Source organism: Lampris incognitus, chromosome 15 (genome assembly GCF_029633865.1).
Source record: "Lampris incognitus isolate fLamInc1 chromosome 15, fLamInc1.hap2, whole genome shotgun sequence".
NCBI classification, from domain to species: domain Eukaryota; kingdom Metazoa; phylum Chordata; class Actinopteri; order Lampriformes; family Lampridae; genus Lampris; species Lampris incognitus.
The window spans coordinates 46298543-46320742 of NC_079225.1; the positions used below are offsets into that span (position 1 = coordinate 46298543).

Here is a 22200-nt window from a genome sequence, read left to right on the forward strand (position 1 = left end):
CTTACAGAGTCTTACAGAGTCTTACAGTCTTACAGAGTCTTACAGAGTCTTACAGTCTTACAGAGTCTTACAGAGTCTTACAGAGTCTTACAGTCTTACAGAGTCTTACAGAGTCTTACAGTCTTACAGACTCTTACAGTCTTACAGTCTTACAGAGTCTTACAGAGTCTTACAGTCTTACAGAGTCTTACAGAGTCTTACAGTCTTACAGAGTCTTACAGAGTCTTACAGTCTTAGTCTTACAGAGTCTTACAGTCTTACAGTCTTACAGAGTCTTACAGAGTCTTACAGTCTTACAGTCTTACAGAGTCTTACAGTCTTACAGTCTTACAGAGTCTTAGAGTCTTACAGAGTCTTACAGAGTCTTACAGTCTTACAGAGTCTTACAGAGTCTTACAGAGTCTTACAGTCTTACAGAGTCTTACAGTCTTACAGTCTTACAGACTCTTACAGAGTCTTACAGTCTTACAGAGTCTTACAGAGTCTTACAGAGTCTTACAGTCTTACAGAGTCTTACAGAGTCTTACAGAGTCTTACAGTCTTACAGAGTCTTACAGAGTCTTACAGTCTTACAGACTCTTACAGAGTCTTACAGTCTTACAGAGTCTTACAGAGTCTTACAGTCTTACAGAGTCTTACAGAGTCTTACAGTCTTACAGAGTCTTACAGAGTCTTACAGTCTTACAGAGTCTTACAGTCTTACAGAGTCTTACATAGTCTTACAGTCTTACAGTCTCACAGAGTCTTACAGAGTCTTACAGTCTTAGTCTTACAGAGTCTTACAGTCTTACAGTCTTACAGAGTCTTACAGTCTTACAGTCTTACAGAGTCTTACAGTCTTACAGTCTTACAGAGTCTTACAGTCTTACAGAGTCTTACAGAGTCTTACAGTCTTACAGAGTCTTACAGTCTTACAGAGTCTTACAGTCTTACAGAGTCTTACAGAGTCTTACAGTCTTACAGAGTCTTACAGTCTTACAGAGTCTTACATAGTCTTACAGTCTTACAGTCTTACAGAGTCTTACAGAGTCTTACAGTCTTACAGAGTCTTACAGAGTCTTACAGTCTTACAGAGTCTTACAGAGTCTTACAGAGTCTTACAGAGTCTTACAGAGTCTTACAGTTATACGTACTTCCTTCCATTCCCAGTTGTTCCGTTCAAATGAAACAAAACAAAAAAATGTATTTTTCTGTTTGAAACAATGAAAAATAAATCTTTTAACGTTCTTTGTTGTCTTTGTCTCCAGAGCTCTCCGAGTGCTGCAATGGAGGATGGGAAGCCGGTGTGGGCGCCCCACCCGACAGACGGGTTCCAGCTGGGGACCATCGTGGACATCGGAGCCGACAGTTTGACCATCGAGCCTCTTAAACAGAAGGGAAAGGTGAGACACGGCCAACTGTTTTACCGCCTGCTGAGCGGCTGCTGCCCGGGTCGGCCGTGCTACATGAGACCGAGCCGGGACTGAGAACCGGGCTGTGGGTCTTCCCCGCGTGGCAGACGGTTTACAGGCTCAGGAATCAGGAACGGTTTATGGTCATTCCTATCACGTGCTTGCGTACACGTTTCACCCGGCCCACAGCAGTACAACACAAACAAACAAGTACAACACAAACACAGACGCAGACAAAAACACTGCACAGTCAGCGCTAGGCGCCGCTGCCACTGCCACCGCCGCCGCCAGGCTGCTTCGGTGTTTCCTCTCAGGCGCAGCTCCGAGAGGAAGAAGGTTCTGGTAACTGGTTGCAGATTAGATATAGGACGAATGCACGGAGGAAGATTTCTGCCAAGGTCCTGGTCGTTGATACAGTACTGACACAGCAGACATTGTCATGCTTCCTGCTCAGGCCCTGTGTGTGTTTCCCTCACCCGTTCTGCCTCCGTCCCTGCCTTCAGGCCTGCACCACTCTGCTCTGGTCTCGGGTTCGAATCCTCGTGTTACCACCGGCTTGGTCGGGCGTCCCTACAGACACAACTGGCCGTGTCTGCGGGTGGGAAGCCGGATGTGGGTATGTGTCCTGGTCGCTGCACTAGCGCCTCCTCTGGTCGGTTGGGGCGCCTGTTCAGGGGGGAGGGGGAACTGGGGGGAATAGCGTGACCCCCCCCCCCACCACGCGCTACGTCCCCCTGGTGAAACTCCTCACTGTCAGGTGAAAAGAAGCAGCTGGTGACTCCACATGTATGGGAGGAGGCATGTGGTAGTCTGCAGCCCTCCCCGGGTCAGCAGAGGGGGTGGAGCAGAGACCGGGACGGCTCGGAAGGGTGGGGTAATTGGCCAGGTACAATTGGGAAAAAAGGGGGGGGGGTAATCCAAAAAAAAAAAAAGATAACTTATTAAAGAGAAGGATGTTTATCTGTCTGTGTTAGTTGGGCTGAGACGTCACCAAAATCTCATTTTGCGTTTAAAAATTGCTCTTTTTTTTGTTTGTTTGTGGATTTTCCCTCCTTTTTCTCCCCAATTGTATCTGGCCAATACCCCACCCTTCCAAGCCGTCCCAGTCTCTGCTGCTCCATCCCCTCTGCTGATCCAGGAGGGCTGCAGACTACCACATGCCTCCTCCCATACATGTGGAGTCGCCAGCCGCTTCTTTTCACCTGACAGTGAGGAGTTTCACCAGGGGGGCCGTAGCACATGGGAGGATCACACTATCCCCCCCAGTTCCCCCTCCCCCCACGAACGGGCGCCCCGACTGACCAGAGGAGGCGCTAGTGCAGCGACCAGGACGCACACCCACATCCGGCTCCCCGCCCGCAGACACGGCCAGTTGTGTCTGTAGGGACGCCCGACCAAGCCGGGGGTAACACGGGGATTCGAACTAGCGATCTCCGTGTTGGTAGGCAACGGAATAGACCGCCACACCACCTGGATGCCCTAAGAGCTGACTCTTAATGTTATCTCATGTGGGATAGACAATAAAAGTAGGACCTAATCAGCAGTAAAAACCCCCTTTGCTGGTTTGTTCTTTCACTGATTTATCAGCTGACACATCCATCCATGACCCCACAGACTCACCCGCTCGTTAGTTTGTAGAAGCCCGGCTGTACGGAGGGCGGAACGACCCCTGGCCGTCTGAGGTGGAACATTTCTGACATGACCTCCATCCTCTTAATTTACTTTTCCCCTGGTTGAGTGGAATACATCTTTGACAAAAGCCCTTAATGTCACAGAGAGCTGGTTACTATGGAAACCCCGGAGCTTCCTGTCCGCCTCGTTAATCTGTCCCCGGAAGGCCTCCCCCTCACGGAGAGTCCTCCTGCAAACAGTCTGAACTCGTGAGTCGCTTTTCATATGCCCGTAAATCACAACGGCAAAGTGAAGAGCTCTTAATGTGGATGTCTGCCCTCTGCTACGTCACCATTTGTAGTGGAAATAGAAAAAAAAAACCTTTCTGCTTCATTTTCACTGAGCTGCAAGTCCTCCATCATGTTTATCCATCCTGCTGTCCACACAGCTCTTCTTCAGTATTATGTACTTAGCACAAAAAGTAAGGAAATGTGTATTTGGTGGAGTATTTCTCTGTTGTAACGATGCTTCTTGGCAGTAAATCGTATACCGCTGGAAAGCCTGTTTATCTGCCTTTTAAATGGGGCCACATTTATAAGGAACATGCATTTGTGGGATGAGCAGCAGAGCTGAGTATGTGGGTTGCGCCCATGAAAAATTTGCCAAATCTTCTCTGCCGGTGCCAAACAGCTTATTTTGCTGCTGCTATTGACTCTTGTTTTGAGCTTCTGGTACCCCAGGTGCTGACAATCAGGTGCCTGATATAAGATTTACTGCCAAGAAGCATCGTTACAACAAAGACATAATCTACCCAACACACATTTCCTTACTTTTTGTGCTAAGTTTATAATAAAGAATCAGAATCAGGAACACTTTATTTGTCATTTTATTTCATGCACTCGTGCACATAATTTTCTCTAATTTTAGGCCAATTTCTAAGCTGCCTTTTCTTTCAAAAGTCTTAGAGAAAGCAGTTTATGTACAATTACAAACGCACCTAGAAATTAATGGCATTTGTGAAAAGTTCCAGTCTGGTTTCATATCACGTCACAGCACTGAAACAGCCCTTTTAAAAGAGTTTTTAATGATCTTCTTTTAACTGTGGACTTTGGGAACTCTGCTGTTCTGGTGCTTTTGGACCTGACTGCTGCCTTCGTCATGGTTGTACATAATATTCTTTTATCACGTCTTGAGCTGTGTGTAGGCATTAAAGGTACTGTCCTAGAATGGTTCAAGTCTTCCCTGTCAAATAGAAGCTTTTCTGTCCATACAGGCCAGTTCTCTTCAGCTGTGGCCCCACTTAACTGTGGGGTCCCCCAAGGCTCCATTTTGGGCCCCATTCTCTTGTCATTGTATATGCTGCGCTTGGGGTCCATTTTTAAAAAAACATAATATGTCTTTTCATTGTTTTGCTGATGATTTGCAAATCTATCTGCCTATAAAAACAAACAGCAGAGATTCTATACAGGCTTTGCTGAGTTGTTTAAAGGATGTCAAAACATGGATGGAGTTAAACTTCCTGAAACTAAATCAAACTAAGACTGAAATTATTGTCTATGGACAACCTGATCTTCTGGATGGCTATGATAGCGCTCTTGGCCCTTTGGCTTCCTACAGTCACTCTTCTGTTGGGAATCTTGGTGTGATGTTTGACAGCGTTTTTAACCTTGATACACAAATAAGCTCAGTAGTCAAAACAAGTTTTTTTAATTTACGACTTCTGGGAAAAGTAAAGGCCTATCTCCCTCCAATGATCTTGAAAGGGTAATTCATGCATTTATTACCTCTCATTTGGATTATGGTAATTCATTGTATGTTGGTGCAGCTCAGTCATCGCTTCGTCGCCTGCAGCTTGTACAAAATGCATTTGCTCGCCTGCTGACATGAAAGAAGCGACGTGATCACGTAACGCCTGTACTGGCCTCCCTTCATTGGCTTCCTGTCTGTTTTAGGATCCAGTTTAAGATTTTATTACTTGTTTTATAGTCGTTAAATGGGCTGGCACCACCTTATCTATCTGAGCTAATAATACATCATCATACACCAGTCAGAGCACTCAGGTCAACAAACCAGATGCTCCTACATGTTCCCAGATCCAGGCTTAAGAATAGGGGTGACAGAGCCTCTGCAGTGGCTGCTGCCCCTGATCTCTGGAACAATCTACCAGCACACATAAGATCTGCTCAGACCCTAGAGACTTTTAAATCTTGGTTAAAGACCTACCTCTTCTCGCTGGCATTCAATTCAAGTTGAGCTTGACACCGTGATTTTATTATGGAAATATACTTTTATGTTTTATTGTTTACATTTTAATTTCTTTATTTTATTATGTCTTTTTTTACATATATTTTTATATTCATATGTGTCCCTTATTTCATACTGTATTTGAAGCTTGTGCAGCACTTTGGTTCAACTGTGGTTGTTTTAAATGTGCTATATAAATAAACTTGACTTGACATGAAAGGAAATGAAATATCATTTCCCCCAGCCCACAGTAGTGCAACACAAAGACAAAAAAAAAACACACATCCACAAATTACAAGAGCACACATATACAAACTAATACACATATCTAAACTAACACATATACCTAAACTAAAAAAAAAATCACTGTCCAGGAGAACGAATGCCAGCCAGGATGACTGTTGAAACTGCCGGTCTGCATGGGCTAGCTGTTAGCTTGGCCTGCCTCGCTTCCGCGTCCTGTCAGACCGCCCTCGGTGTTTCTTCTTCGGTCGTAGCTCCATCAGAGCCGTGGTCCTTAGGCCCACAGGACGCAGCAGACCAAGCTCCCTCAGCCGATCCAGTGCCAGCTCCCCCAGCCAGACACCTTCGACACACCTCCCAAAACTGCACATGACAAGACAAAAACACAGTCAAGGCTAGGTGAGGCAGGGGCGTCCGCGTAGAGTAGCGGTCTATTCCGTTGCCTGCCAACACGGGGATCGCAGGTTTGAATCCCCGTGTTACCTCTGGCTTGGTCGGGCGTCCCTACAGACACAGTTGTCCGTGTCTGCGGGTGAGAAGCCGGATGTGGGTATGTGTCCTGGTCACTGAAGTAGCACCCCCTCTGGTCAGTTGGGCACCTGTTCAGGGCGGAGGGGAACTGGGGGGAATAGCGTGATCCTCCCACGCGCTACGTCCCCCTGGTGAAACTCCTCACTGTCAGGTGAAAAGAAGCGGCTGGCCACTATACATGTATCAGACGAGGCATGTGGTAGTCTGTAGCCCTCCCCGGATCAGCAGAGGGGGTGGAGCATCGACCGGGACAGCTTGGAAAATAGGGTAATTGGCCAAGTACAAGTACAATTGGAGAGAAAAAGGGGGGGGGATCAAAAAAAAAAAAAAGGCTAGGCGAGACCGCCACCAGACCGCCCTCGGTGTTATCGGACCTGCCGGTCTGCATGGGCTAGCATTTAGCTTAGCCTGCCCTGCTTCTGTGTGCTGTCAGACCGCCCTCGGTGTTTCCTCTTTGGGCACAGCTCCAGGCAGGTCCGTGGTCCCTGGGCCCACAGGATGCAGCAGACCAAGCTCTTCCACTCGATCCAGCACCAGCTCTCCCAGCCATCAAATGAAGACAGACTTAGATGCAGACAAAGACACTGCATGGACGGTCCTGGGTGAGGCCGCTGCAAATGTGAATTTGTGCCGCCGTCTTCCCACACTGGAGGCAAAAGAAACAAATAGACAAATTTGATAAAGAAACAAAAGAGACAAACTGATATAGAAGAACACAAAACTCCTACACATCCTGGAAAACCTGGAAATTCAGGAACTAGTTTTTTTTTAAGTTTGTTTATTTTTTTCAAAATAATTCCTTGTGGGTGGAACCAAAGTGCAGTGTTGGGGTGGGCGATGTGGGCAAAATCTTTTATCGCGGTATATCATTCAGTTGTATATAATGGTATATATAGTACCATTGTAGGGTGTCTGGGCTCAACCTTTAGAGATAGGGTGAGGAGCTCGGACATCCGGAGGGAGCTCGGAGTAGAGCCGCTGCTCCTTCGTGTCGAAAGGAGCCAGTTGAAGCGGTTCGGGCAGCTGGCGCCTTTCTTTGGAGATTTTCCGGGCATGTTCAACTGGGTGGAGACCCCGGGGTAGACCCAGAGCTGTCTGGAGGGACTACATGTCCAATCTGGCCTGGGACTGCCTTGGGATCCCCCAGGAGGAGCTGGAGGGCGTTGCTGGGGAGAGGGACATCTGGAGTGCTCTACTTAGCTTGCTGCCACCGTGACCCCACCCCGCAGAAGCGGCCGATGATTACATGGTATATATATATCTTATATAATGACAGTATGTATCATGACATATTTTTCCGTGATTATTCAATTGAGAATGAGAAATGCTTTGTATATAAATAATAATAATAATAATAATAATAAACTTTATTTGTACAGCACCTTTCATACATAAAATGCAGGTCAAAGTGCTTTACATTAAAAACAAGGGAAACAGTAAAGCTCAACAACAACACAGATAAAATAAGTTAAAAGTAATAAAACACAGACCTAGGCAAAAAACATAAAACAAGGCAAGAAATAAAACCGCAGTACAAGATAAAAAATAAGAGTAAAAGAAATATAAAGTGGTATTCGTTAAAAGCAAGAGCATAAAAATGGGTCTTGAGCTGACTCTTAAAACGATGTACGGACGTTGCTGCTCTTATCATACATGCTACACCAATCAGCACGAGGTGACGGCGGCGGACCCTCTCACCACGCCAGTTCTCTCTTCAAACCCCTCCGCTCGGGAAGGAGATGCTAGAGTCTTGAGTGTAGCACATTTCACCTCGGGCAATGCACATACATACATATCCTGAGGCCGGTCGACACGTTGTTCGAACTCTGGCGCACAAGCACTCGCAGCAGCAGAGCAAGCACTGACCAGCAAGCTCTTTAACGGTAGATGTAGGTGGCAGCACGAAGCAGCAAGAACTTTAAAACCAGTGAAGCGGCACAAACCACTTCAGCACTTTTTACATTATGAACTTATTATTATCAAAGTAACCACATGATAACACTGGTCAACACAATGTTTCTTGCATGGGGTTTTTCAACGGATTCTAGCTCACTTTTGGGTGCTGGATCCAAACCTGGCGTTAGTTTTTGCCTATCACATCAGGTTTTTGAACTATGAAAAATCATTATTTTGGAGAAAACAGCAATTTTACACTCGAAGTTAAAAAAACACTGTTGCGTTAGAAGATCGATAGACGCAAAAATGATTACAATGAATAAATAAACACTCAGCCTAGCATGAAATTACTTAGGAGATGAATAGGGGTCATTTTTATCCCCACCAAGGTTGCCGGACTAGGTCAACTTTTATAAAGTCCTGAATAAGGAGCATACAGATAGCACACAAACTTGATGTGACAGAGCAAATCTGAGCTCAGATTTGGATTCAGCAGCCCAAAATTAGCCAGAAACAGTTTCCAAAGTCCATGCAAGAAAAAAACAACTATATTTTTGTAGACCAGTGTAATCTCTACTTTTGGCATTCCCATACGGTTATTGATGGAAAACATGAAAAGTGCAACTGGACTTGGTATATATCCGTGGGGACGGTTCGCCTCTCATCCAAGAGGCTTCCTCAGTTGGTGCCTTTCTGGCTAGACCAAGCTAGTCTGACTGGCTGCTGATGAGACTCAGAATGTATCCTCTTTGGAGTCGTTATCAGAGCTAATGATGTCCATGGCTCTTTGTGTCCCGATGTTTACCAACGCCCGTCGTTATCGGAGGTGTTGATATGCGTGGCTCTTTGTGATCACCATGACCTGGATGAATGAGAACATTCACAGACAAAACATGAAAACTCTCGATGTGTGACCGAAGAATATTTGATTACACTGGTCTACAAAAAATATAGTTGTTTTTTCTTGCATGGACTTTGGAAATTGTTTTTGGCTAATTTAGGGCTGCTGAATCCAAATCTGAGCTCAGATTTGCTCTATCACATCAAGTTTGTGTGCTATCTGTATGCTCCTTATTCAGGACTTTACAAAAGTTGACCATCTAGTCTGGCAACCTTGGTGGGGATAAAAATGACCCCTATTCATCTCCTAAGTAATGTCATGCTAGGCTGAGTGTTTATTGATTCATTGTAATCATTTTTGCATCTATCCATCTTCTAATGCAACAGTGTTTTTTTTTAACTTCGAGTGTAAAATTGCTGTTTTCTCCAAAATAATGATTTTTCATAGTTCAAAAACCTGATGTGATAGGCAAAAACTAATGCCAGATTTGGATCCAGCACCCAAAAGTGAGCTAGAATCCGTTGAAAAACCCCATGCGGGAAAAATTGTGTTGACCGGTGTTGTTTCCTCCTTCTCGTTTGTGGTATCGTAGCGGTCACCAGTTTTTCCCATGGTGGGCACAGTTGTGTCAGATGGGAGCTTGGACTAACAGACATCTCCACCCCACTGACCTGTGCCGGCTGGAGGTTTCCGGCCAGCAGCGGTGAGCTGCGGCAGTCTGGCTCGACAATGTCTGCTCTGTCCGGCAGCCGCCAGTTTGTGCCAGTGTCTGACGAGAGAGGGATAGACAGAAAGAGAGATAGAGAGGGGGAGAGAGGGAGAGAGAGGGGAGAGAGGGATGTTTAGTGCATGATACTGTGTCATTCTTTCCGCCACAATGGCGGCCTGTGTAATGTAGCATTAGCTAATGCGTCACAGTGGAGCTGCCCAGTTCGGCGGCATGTCCGTGGAAGAGAAAACAGGCCTTTGGCTTTGACTGGCTGAGAAGATCCCAGTGGTCATGAGCCGCCTTTATCAGCATCACACACACACACACACACACACACACACACTGGTCACGGGCTCAATGTCTTGCTCCAAGGCACTTAAGTAGAGTGTGTGAACTCAGACCTGCACTCAGTGTGGTGTGGTGGGGTACTGCAGGTCTCTCTCTCCATGTTGTTGTTATTTTGTCTCATTAAGACTAAAATTGCCTGAAAACCATCTCAGCCCCTCTTCACACACACACACAATCACACACACACACACACACACACACACACACACACACACTGGTCACGGGCTCAATGTCTTGCTCCAAGGCACTTAAGTAGAGTGTGTGAACTCAGACCTGCACTCAGTGTGGTGAGGTGGGGTACTGCGGGTCTCTCTTCCCATGTTGTTATTTTGTCTCATTAAGACTAAAATTGCCTGAAAACCATCTCAGCCCCTCTTCACACACACACACACACACACACACACTGGTCACGGGCTCAATGTCTTGCTCCAAGGCACTTAAGTAGAGTGTGTGAACTCAGACCTGCACTCAGTGTGGTGAGGTGGGGTACTGCAGGTCTCTCTCCCCATGTTGTTGTTATTTTGTCTCATTAAGACTAAAATTGCCTGAAAACCATCTCAGCCCCTCTTCACACACACACACACACACACACACACACACACACACACACACACACACACACACACACACACACACTGGTCACGGGCTCAATGTCTTGCTCCAAGGCACTTAAGTAGAGTGTGTGAACTCAGACCTGCACTCAGTGTGGTGAGTTGGGGTACTGCGGGTCTCTCTTCCCATGTTGTTATTTTGTCTCATTAAGACTAAAATTGCCTGAAAACCATCTCAGCCCCTCTTCACACACACACACACACACACACACACACACACACTGAAGATCAGTTAGGTGTCTGTCATCACTCTTTGTCAGTGAGGAGGAAAAGGGTCATTCGGTCTTTTTTTTGTTTGTTTTTATGGGCCTTCTCTTCCTCCTCCTTCTCTCCTCTCTATTTTCATCAGTCTGGGTTGAGAACGAGCACAGATGAAGCTTTCACCTCTCTGACCTACTTAACACCACAGTGCCACACACACACACACACACACACACACACACACACACACACACACACCCACACAGTGTGGTCATGTGATCCTGCGGGCCTCTCCAGTGTAGCGATGAATAGCCACAACATAATTATGCCCTTGTTATAAATTTGGGGCACCGCCGACGGCATAGGACATTTTAAACCAGTCAGTTTCAGAGCTTCATTCATTCATCTCATCTTCAGCAGCTTCTCCGGGGTCGGGTCGCGGTGGCAACAAGCTAGTAGGGCACTACTCCAGACCTCCCTCTCCCCAGCAACGCCCTCCAGCTCCTCCTGGGGGACCCCAAGGTGTTCCCAGGCCAGACTGGACATGTAGTCCCTCCAGCGAGTTCTGGGTCTACCCCGGGGTCTGCTCCCAGTTGGACGTGCCCGGTAAACCTCCAAAGGAAGGCGCCCAGGAGGCATCCTGATCAGATGCTGAACCACCTCAACTGGCTCCTTTCCATGTGAAGGAGCAGCGGCTCTACTCCGAGCTCCCTCCGGATGTCCGAGCTCCTCAGCCTATCTCTAAGGCTGAGTCCAGACCCCCTACGGAGGAAACTCATTTCAGCCGCTCGTATCCACCATCTCACCCTTTCAGTCACCACCCAAAGCTCATGACCATAGGTGAGGGTTGGAACCAAGACTGACTGGTAAACTGAGAGCTTTGCCTCCCGGCTCAGCTCCTTCTTCACCACAACGGTCCGGTACAACGTCCACATTACTGCCGATGCTGCACCAACATCAGCAGTAATGAACCACCCGGACGCCGTGTAGACATAGGTTTAACATACTATAGTCTTAGAATGTGGAAATGTGTTTTGAATACCATGGTATTTAACCTGTACACATGCTGAAAGTACTACAGTATGAAAATACTACAGTATTAGAAGGTACAAATATGTTGTTAACAATATGTAACAGGACGATTTTATTTTTTTCAATTCAATCTAAGCAGCAGAAGATGCTCCAGTTGACTTTGATCAATGAAAGAAAAGAGGCTGAAGTTCTGGTTCCATGAAGTTCTGATTTCATGAAGTTCTGATTTCATGAAGTTCTGGTTCAATGAAGTTCTGGTTCCATGAAGTTCTGGTTCCATGAAGTTCTGGTTTCATGAAGTTGTGGTTCAATGAAGTTCTGGTTTCATGAAGTTCTGGTTCAATGAAGTCCTGGTTTTATGTGTCCGTGTCTGATATGAAGTGTTTCTGCAGTGACTGGCAGGATTAGGAGCTGCTGAGCACTCTGAACTCATGGTTTGCTCTCGGCAACATAATCCATCACATGAGACCGGACCCGCATCAAGTACTATTTGGAAGTACTTTGTGTGGTACCGGCACGCAGTTCTGTTTTCCTTCTGTCTGCAAATCCACTGTGTTCGGTCGTTCCTGGAAAGTGTTTCACATTTCAGAGTAAACGCAGGTTATTGACTGCTGTCAGTTATCCAGTGTGACACATCCCTCCCATCATGCACTGCAGGAGACTCTCAACCAGCACGTCTAACGCGGGTGGAGGTGTACGGGTGGTTTTCGGCTCTGAGAGCGGATGTGGAGCGTGACAGGAGAGAGGGATGCAGGAAGGAGTCAGGATGGAGGAATCAGGGGTGGCCTCTTGATCCCGCTTTTTTTCCCCAGCCAGTTACCCCACTCCTCCAAGCCACCCCTCTGCTGCTCCACCCCCTCTGCCGATCCGGGGAGGGCTGCAGACTACCACATGCCTCCTCCCATACATGTGGAGTCACCAGCCGCTTCTTTTCCCCTGACAGTGAGGAGTTTCACCAGGGGGACGTAGCACGTGGGAGGATCACGCTATTCCCCCCAGTTCCCCCTCCCCCCCGAACAGGCGCTCCAACCAACCAGAGGAGGCGCTAGTGCAGCGACCAGGACACACACCCACACCTGGCTTCCCACCCGCAGACACGGCCAAGTGTGTCTGCAGGGACGCCCGACCAAGCCGGAGGTAACACGGGGATTCAAACTGGCGATGCCCGTGTTGGCAGGCACCGGAATAGACCACCACGCTACTTGGATGCCGTTCGATCTCGCTTGTGTTTGTTTTCAGGATGCATACAAACAATTCCAGAGCCACATGAACCCCCGGCTGTGTGTGTGTGTGTGTGTGTGTGTGTGTGTGTGTGTGTGTGTGTGTGTGTGTGTGTGCGTGATATCAGTAGTAAATAATTCAGGGATCTGCCGCGTGATGTTGAGGTGCTGAATGTTATCTCGGAGCCTGAGGAAGAGGAGGAGTGCTCCCGGTCTGTCTACCCCTCCTCCCTCCTCTTCCTCTCCTGTTACCTCTCCCTTCCAAATAATTCATCCGGTGGTGATGTGCGACCGCAAGTGTGTTTTTTTTTTCCTCTGCGGGGAGTCGTTTGAAAACTATCCCCAGAGAACAGCCCCCGATGCCCCCGATGCCCCCGACAGCTGATGTGTTTTCTTTCTCATCAGATTTGGTTCTGAAATTAAAAACCCACACATCACAAAACATAATTCAATTCAATTGCTTATTGTCATTAAAAACAATGTGCAGGCACATGTTAAAAATGAAATGAGGGCTGTGGCTTCACCAAACAGTGCAAGACAGACACAGACAAACACAGCAAACACAGTACAATATATACACACATGCAGACCAAACACAGTACAAGATATACACACATGCAGACCAAACACAGTACAAGATATACACACATGCAGACCAAACACAGTATAAGATATACACACACGAAGACCAAAAGCTAAAAATAAGTTAAAAGAGAGCTGGAGTACAAAATATTTAAAAATATCTACAGACATTCAGTGGGTGGCCAGGTTCAGGTGGGCAACAGCTTGTGGAAAGAAGCTGTTTTTGAGCCTGGTAGTACGGGCTCTGAAGCTCCTGTAGCGCCTCCCAGAGCACAGGGGGGAGAACAGTCCATGGTTGGGGTGGGTGGGATCTCTGCTGATGCTCAGACCCCTTCGAAGGCAGCGTTTGTGATAAATGTCTTTTATGGCTGGGAGCTGGGTACCGGTGATATGCTGGGCCGCCTTGATGACCCGCTGCAGAGCTTTCTGGTCTACTGAGGTGCAGTTGCCGTACCACACTGAGATGCAGATGGTCAGGATGCTCTCTATGGTGCAGTGGTAGAAGTTGGTGAGAATTTTGGGGGGTAGACGGGCGCTCCTCAGCCTCCTCAGAAAATGAAGGTGTTGTTGGGCCTTTTTCAAAAGGGCCTGGGTGTTTAATGTCCACGAAAGGTCCTCGCTGATGTGGACTCCAAGGAATTTAAAGCTGGAAACATGCTCCACTTCCACCCCATTGATGTGTATGGGGGAGTGGCTGCAGCTTCTAGACCTCCTGAAGTCCACAATCAGCTCCTTTGTCTTCTGCACATTAAGGACAAGATTGCTGGTAGAACACCATGATGTGAGGTGCTCAATCTCGTCTCTGTAGGCCATCTCGTCATTGTTGGTGATACGGCCAATGACTGTGGTGTCATCCGCAAACTTAACTATAACATTTGAAGGGTGAGTTGGCAGGCAGTTGTGGGTACAGAGGGAGAAAAGGAGGGGGCTCAGAACACAGCCTTGAGGGGCACCTGTGCTGAGGGTCAGGGTGGAGGAGGTGTGTCACCTAACCTAACAGACTGAGGTTTGTTGGTCAGGAAGTCCAGGGTCCAGTTACAGAGGGAGGGGTTGAGGCCAAGGGAGAGGAGTTTGGTGGTTAGTTTGGCGGGGATGATGGTGTTGAAGGCAGAGCTATAATCTATAAACAGCATCCAGATGTATGTGTTGTTAAGTTCAAGGTGGATCAGAGCAAAGTGCAGGGCAGTGGCAATGGCATCCCCAGTAGACCTGTTGGGACGGTAGGTGAACTGATGTGGGTCGAGTGTGGGGGGATAATGTTTTTGATGTGAGCCAGAACCAGTCTCTCAAAGCATTTCATGGTTATGGGGATGAGTGCTATGGGTCGGTAGTCATTCAGACATGTGGATGTTGGTTTCTTGGGGACAGGAATGATAGAGGTGGTCTTAAAGCATGCCGAGACTATGGATTGGGACAGTGAGAGGTTAAATATTGTTGTGAAGACCTCAGCCAGCTGGTCGGCACATTCCCGGAGGACCCGACTTGGTATGCCGTCCGGTCCGGCAGCCTTCCATGTGTTCACTCTGCACAGTGATTCTCTGACCTTTGCGATCGATAGAGTGAGCACCTGGTTTTCTGGGTGGCTGGGGATTTTTGTGGCTGGGTCAGTATTGTCCTTGTCGAAGCAGGCATAGAAATGATTTAGCTTGCCTGGCAGGGAGGCATCATGGACGGTGGGACCACTATTGGAGCTTTTGTAGTCTGTGATAGACTGAATGCCTTGCCACATGCGCCGGGGATCGGAGTTATTGTGAAAGTGGTCCTCTATTCGTAGGGAATATTTATGTTCAGCTGTTCTGATGCCCTTTTTGAGGTTGGATCTGGCTGCGCTGTAGGCCTCACAGTTACCTGACTTGAACGCTGCATCCCGGACTTTCAGCAGCTGCCGGACCTCACTGGTCATCCAGGGTTTCTGGTTTGGAAAGACGCAGATTGATTTTTGTTGTTGTGACACTCTCAGTGCAAAAGTTAATGTAGGCTAGTATGGCAGATGTCTGTTCATTAATGTCTGTATGGGAGCCATGGGTAGCTGAATGTGCAAAAATACTCCAGTACGTGTTGTCAAAACAGTCCTGGAGTTCAGAGACTCCTCCTTCTGGCTGGACAGTGATTGTCTTTACTGCTGGCTTGATCCGCTTTATTAGGAGTTTGTAGGCTGGGACCAGGAACAGGTAGAGGTGGTCAGAATGCCCCAGATGAGGGCAGGGAGTAGCTTTGCATGAGTCCTTAATGTTTGTATAGAGATGGTCCAGGGTGTTTTGTCCCCTAGTGGGGCAGGAGACATGCTGATGGAATTTGGGCAATACAGCCCTCAGGTTAGCCTGATTAAAGTCACCACCTATGTTAAAGGCATTGTCCGGGTGTTGGGTCTGTTGTCTGATGATGGCACATTGTAGCTGCTTCAGTGCTACCTTAGCATTAGCATGTGGGGGGATGTATACAGTGGAGATGGTAATGGCCGTTAGCTCCCTGGGCAGGTAAAAAGGCCTGCACTGAATCATAAGCAGCTCCAGATCAGCAGAGCAATGCCTTTCAACCATCTTTATATTGTTGCACCAAGAGTTACTGACATACATACTCAAACCTCCACCGCGGGTCTTGCCGGAGTCCGCTGTCCTGTCGGCACGGAAGGCTGTGCGGCCCGCTAGCTCGACTGCCGAGTCGCCATGTTGCTGTTGAGCCAAGTCTCCGTAAACATCAGCAGACAGCAGCTCTGCAGCCTTTCCTGAGAGGACAGCCTGAGTCTTATCTCGTCCATGTTGTTAGCTAACGACCGGACATTAGCCATGAAGATGCTGGGGAGGAAGCGCTACTTAGCTTAGCATGTAGCCCGCCTCGCTTCCCCCGCTTCTGTTCACGCTGCCGACAGGGGGCAGTGTTTCCCCTGCGAGGCCGGTGAGCGGATCATATGGATGGGGAAGTTGTCCGTGATGGTGTCCGTGATGGTGGGGGGAAGTGAGTAATCCGTTCTGAGGTTTAAAGGTTCCTGACGGCTGTAGAAGAGCGCAGGACCCACACTTGTAAGTCAACTTCAAACTGACGTGGGAATAACAAAGGAAACGCGACACTGAGCAGGGAGCCGCCGCTGCGTCCGGCGCGCCGCCATTTTGGATCAGACAGGTCAGATAATGAAACACCCAGAACAACCTCGTCAGCAACTAAACGAGGACTTAAATATTTGAGGAAGTATCATGTGAAAACGAATGTTGGAGTAAAAATTAGTTATTACATTCATATGGGGCTTTTCTAGGCACCCAAAGGGCTTCACATAGAAGGGGGTAACGCTCTTCAACCGCCTGTAATGGTCGCTGCCCAGGCGTCCATTTTGTGACGGAACACTTCCGTTGCGTGGAAGTTCTGGTTTTATTGTATTGTAATGTATTTATTTATTGTTTATAACTTATTTATTCATGTTACTGTAAACTACTAATAAGACACGTTAGCCCCTAGCTAACAGGTCTGACCCTTTAGCCGAGCGGTTAGTGACGTCGCCTTGTGGTGCAGTACACCCGTATCCAATCCCGCACCGGGCAAGAAGATAACCGATTACATAATTAGTGGGAGTGCTGGTTTTATTTTACCTATTTATTTTTATTGCCTATTACTATTATTTATTTATTATTTTATTCTTTATTTTAATTATTTTATTCTTTATTTAAATTTTATTTTATTTTATTTCTTTGGTCTGATATACGTTAGATTACCAGACAGTGGTGTGTGGTGGACCTCAGGTGGATTTCCTTCATCGTTGGGGTGCAGGCGGAGGGTGGAGCAGGGCATTTCAGTGTATTCTAAATACTTATGACAGTAAAGCTGAACTTGGTTCTTAAACGCAGTATTTTTACATATGTAGGCAGGTAGGTTATCATGCATATCAATAGTGTGTAAAATTCCATGTGAGTTGTCATGATAATAATGTTCTGCACATCTCTGGTTTTGTTATCCATGATAATAATGTTCTGCACATCTCTTGTTTTGTTATCCATGATAATAATGTTCTGCACATCTCTTGTTTTGTTATCCATGATAATAATGTTCTGCACATCTCTTGTTTTGTTATCCCGCAGACGTTTTTGGCGCCGATCAACCAAGTCTTCCCCGCCGAGGACGACATCAACAAACATGTGGAGGACAACTGTGAGTTTACCACAAAACTGCCTTTGTGTCAAGCGTTGAAACACACATGTACGACATCCTGTCTGTGTGTCCTCCTTGTGTGTGTTCTGTGTGTGTGTGTGTATGTGTGTGTATGTGTGTGTGTGTGTGTGTTTTTTTTCCAGGTTCTTTGATGTACTTGAATGAAGCCACTCTCCTCAACAACGTTCGCGTGCGATACAGCAAAGACAAAATTTATGTAAGTATCACTTCCGTCAGATTTAGATTCCCGTCTCTGTCTTTAAAGTGACGCCGTCCGTCTCCGTAGAAGCAACAAACGACTCCACCGTGCCAGCTCAGGGTCAACTGCTGCTTGTCGTAAGCCTTTGTTTGGCCTCACTTTGAGCGCCAGACGGGTGGAGTTGACCCTTGTCAGTGTAGATGGTGTGGTAAAATGGTTAAATTATAAAGTGTGTTGAAGTGGACAGAAACAACTCAGACATGGATATGAAGAACTTGTGTCTCTGATAAAAACACACACACACACACAGACACAGATCCTTTGTGTGTTGTGTCTCTCTGCCAGGTCAGGTGACCTCAGTGATCGGTGGGGGGTGGGATGTCCCCTACCCCTTCAAGGCCGACCGGGGGGGGGGGGGGGGGCAATGGCGGAGACAGTGAAACGCGCTATGTAGTGGTCAGAGATGGAACTGCATTTACACCAGCTGATTCAGCCAGTCAGTGTTTTCATACTGAATAGATATTAAACATCCGGTTTCCTCCCACAGTCCCAAGACATGTAGGTCAGGTGACTCGGCCGTACTAAATTGTCCCTAGGTGTGAATGTGTGTGTGTGTGTGTGTGTGTGTGTGGGGGGGGGGGGCCCTGTGATGGCCTGGCGGCCTGTCCAGGGTGTCCCCTTGCCTGCCGCCCAATGACTGCTGGGATAGGCTCCAGCATCCCCCCCGGGTTAGTTAATAGATGGATGGATGGATGGATGGATATTAGACACCCTGCTTGGGTGCCTGAAGTTGCCCTTATTTTCATCAACATGATGTTCAGTGGATGGCTCCTGGTGCTTTCATAAGATAGCAGACCATGAAGATATAGATGATCATTAGTTAATGTGGATATGATGACCGAACAGGTGGAGACATTATTTTTTTATTTCACCAAAACAGCCCAATAAGTTCAGAAAATGGTCTCACTTTACTGTAATGCAGCCTTTAAGATCAGGGAATGACAACATTTAAGTTATGTCACCATATTATCACAACCACAGTCCCTCAACACATCTAGTCTCAGATCAGCAGATCCACGTTATATCCACGTTAAAGCCCTGTGCTGGCCTGATCTGTTGCTTGTTATTAAACTTTATTGTTGTTCTTCTCTCTACCAGACGTTTGTAGCCAACATCCTGATTGCTGTGAATCCGTACTATGACATCCCCAAGCTTTACTCTCCAGACACCATCAGGCAGTACCACGGCAGGTCGCTGGGCACCCTGCCCCCCCATGTCTACGCCATCGGTGAGTGATGGGCCGCACACGACCCACGGTGCTTTATAAGTTTTAATCTCCGAAACCCCCAAATCCACTTGCACGCTGGGCAAGGTTTGTCCCGGAGAACAGAAATCCATACTATTTAAAAATGAAGACAGAAGTCCAGGAAGGAAGAGATACTGCAAATAAAAATGGCTGACAGGTTGCTGTTAAAATTAGGGCTCTTGAAATAGTTTTCTAAATATCCTTTTAAAAATTGTCGGTCCTTAAATTTCAGACGATGACATTACTTTTTGATAATAACAATGTCAGCAGAAGATACTTTTATGATAATAATAATAATAATAATAATAATAATAATAATAATGAAATGAGAATTATTTATTCATCCAATTTGTTAGTTGGCTAGTTATTTCTCTGTTTATTATACGATTTAGTTACAGAAGTGTGTGAAAGGTATGTAGTTCCCCATATGTCCACTAGGTGGTAGTCAATACTTATGTAATGTAGAGTCCCAACCTGAAACCCCATGTCAGACATTCTTCTGTGACTCACTGCCCTGAGCGAAGAGACGAAGAAGATTTCTCTGTGAAATTTAATGTCACCTTCAAGTTTTATTTTGTGTTCTGGAGACAAAGAAGAGTCATCATATCATCTATCCCTTAATCTGTCTCTTTGCTTATCCATTTATCCATTACTCTCTTTCTCTCTCTCTCTCTCTCTCTCTCTCTCTCTCTCTCTCTCTCTCTCTCTCTCTCTCTCTCTCTCTCTCTCTCTCTCTGTCTATCTGTGTGTCTCACTCTTGATCGCGCTCTCTCTCACTTGCTCTGTCTCTCTCTCTCTCTCTCTCTTTCTATCGCTTGCGCTCTCTCTCTCTCGCACTCTCTCGTTCTCTGTCTCTCACTCTTGATCGCGCTCTCTCTCACTTGCTCTGTCTCTCTCTCTCTCTCTCTTTCTATCTCTCGCTCTCTCTCTCTCTCTCTCGCACTCTCCCGTTCTCTCTCCCAGCTGATAAGGCTTACAGGGACATGAAAGTTCTGAAGATGAGCCAGTCCATCGTTGTCTCAGGTGAATCTGGTGCCGGAAAGACGGAAAACACCAAGTTTGTTCTCAGGTAAGGATGGCGCCACGTCCATGTTTGAATGACATCACTTCCTGTTTAGGGTACTGTCATCCTAAACAATAAATTATGTGATTGAATTATTGCCCATTCTTACAGGAACTCAATTCATGATGAATAACTTATCCAAAGGAATTGAATCAAGTGCAACTGGACTTAGTTATATATATAACCAAGTCCAGTTGCACTTGGTTATGTACATAACCAAGTCCAGTTGCACTTGATTCAATTCCTTTGGATAACTATGACCTGGATGAATGAGAACATTCACAGACGAATAACTTGTGTTGGGTTTTTTTTACAGATACTTAACTATGTCGTACGGTACCGGTCAAGATATAGATGAGAGGATAGTGGAGGGTGAGAATGACCTGTCTTTTCTTTTCTTCTCTGTCTAATGAAAGCTGTTGGATTCCTCATATATGATTATGGTTAAAACCACATTTCTCTCTCCCTCTCGCTCTCTCTCGCTCTCTCTCTCTCTCTCTCGCTCTCTCGCTCTCTCCCTGTCTCTGTCTCTCGTTCTCGCTCTCTGTCTCTCTCTCGCTCTGTCTCTGTCTGTCTGTCTCTCTGTCTGTCTCTCTGTCTGTCTCTCTCTCAGCCAATCCCTTACTGGAGGCTTTTGGAAACGCTAAAACCGTCAGGAACAACAACAGCAGCCGCTTCGGGAAGTTTGTGGAAATTCACTTCAATGAAAAGGTGTTGTGTGGTTTCCTCAGCATGAGTGATTTTGCTTACTCGTCAGTGTATTCAAATTATACACTATCGTATGTACAGTACAGTAAGTACTACAGAATATAAGATACACCATGTACAATACAATTTTATTGTCAAACTCCTCTGTTCCATTAGAAACATTGCACAGAATATCGACGCACATCGTGGAGTATACGTCTGAGTATGCATTGCACAAAACCCCAGCTGACATCAGCACTGTCATCACCCTCCTTGTACAGGCCATGTAGTCACTTCTTACACCCCTTTCACACTGGCCAAAAAACCCGCTAACATCCACCTTTGGTGGTCAATGTAGCATTGACCACCAAAGGTGGGTGTTAGCGGGTTTTTTGGCCAGTGTGAAAGGGGCTTTGGTGTCAGAGTCTTTCTCCGTGTGTTTGAATCTCTGCTTACAGAACTCGGGCCCTCACCGCCAGATGATAATATGGCATATTTAAATAAAGTTTGACTGATTCGGTGTTGGCGGCACGGTGGCGCAATGGTTAGCGCGGTCGCCGCACAGAAAGAAGGTTCTGGGTTTGAGCCCCGGGGTAGTCTATCTTTTTTTGGGGGGGGGGCAACTGTGGGAAGAAACCGGAGCCCCCGGGGGAAACCCACGCAGACATGGGGAGAACATACAAACTCCACACAGAGGACGACCCGGGACGACCTCCAAGGTTGGACTACCCCGGGGCTCGAACCCAGAACCTTCTTGCTGTGAGGCGACCGCACTAACCACTGTGCCAGTAATACATCATTAATGAGGAAAATACTGATTACATTCTCTAAAATGCGAACATAGTTGAAGCTTCCATTTTTCGTCAGGCATGAGTTGGCAGACTAGACTCTCGTTGGGTCGATTCTGTCGTTCATTTGTCTCAAGCAGCAATGGAGGCAAAAAAGATCCATGAGAAAATTAAAAAAGAATTAAAACCAAAAAGGGGAAGGCAGAAAAGTTCCACATGGGGCGGTTCAGCTCCTGGTGTGTCCCATCACAACTGTGAGGCGCTGTGTGTACACGATGGCTGCAAAACCTCAACCACGGTGTAGCATGTTACCTTGTCACCACCCTTACTTCTATCCACCGAGAGATACTGGTAACGTGTGATCGGGTGCGGGTCTCTAAATCGAGGAAAATAATTGGTTCGGGTGAGTGGCAGGTGTATGATTTATGCGTACATGCGGATTCGGATGACGTCAGGGCTGATCCGTGCACGACTATTCTCGGCCGCCGCTCTGCGCTGTCTGTCGGCTCCATCTCCTCCTCTTCCCGTATGAATGGCGAGAAAAGGCACTGCTCACTTTT

General features: G+C 46.8%; 1 protein-coding gene across 3 annotated transcripts in view; it reads left to right on the forward strand.

Annotated features, from left to right (window-relative positions):
* Positions 1–22200, forward strand: part of myo6a (myosin VIa) — a 190685-nt gene that overhangs the window by 35322 nt on the left and 133163 nt on the right. For all 3 annotated transcript variants that reach the window (XM_056295131.1, XM_056295132.1, XM_056295133.1), the window contains exons 2-8: positions 1248–1382; positions 17528–17597; positions 17741–17814; positions 18955–19084; positions 20066–20171; positions 20482–20537; positions 20779–20876. In XM_056295131.1, the coding sequence (XP_056151106.1) occupies positions 1266–1382; positions 17528–17597; positions 17741–17814; positions 18955–19084; positions 20066–20171; positions 20482–20537; positions 20779–20876 (651 nt within the window). In that variant the 5' untranslated portion in view covers positions 1248–1265. The remainder of the gene's footprint in view (positions 1–1247; positions 1383–17527; positions 17598–17740; positions 17815–18954; positions 19085–20065; positions 20172–20481; positions 20538–20778; positions 20877–22200) is intronic.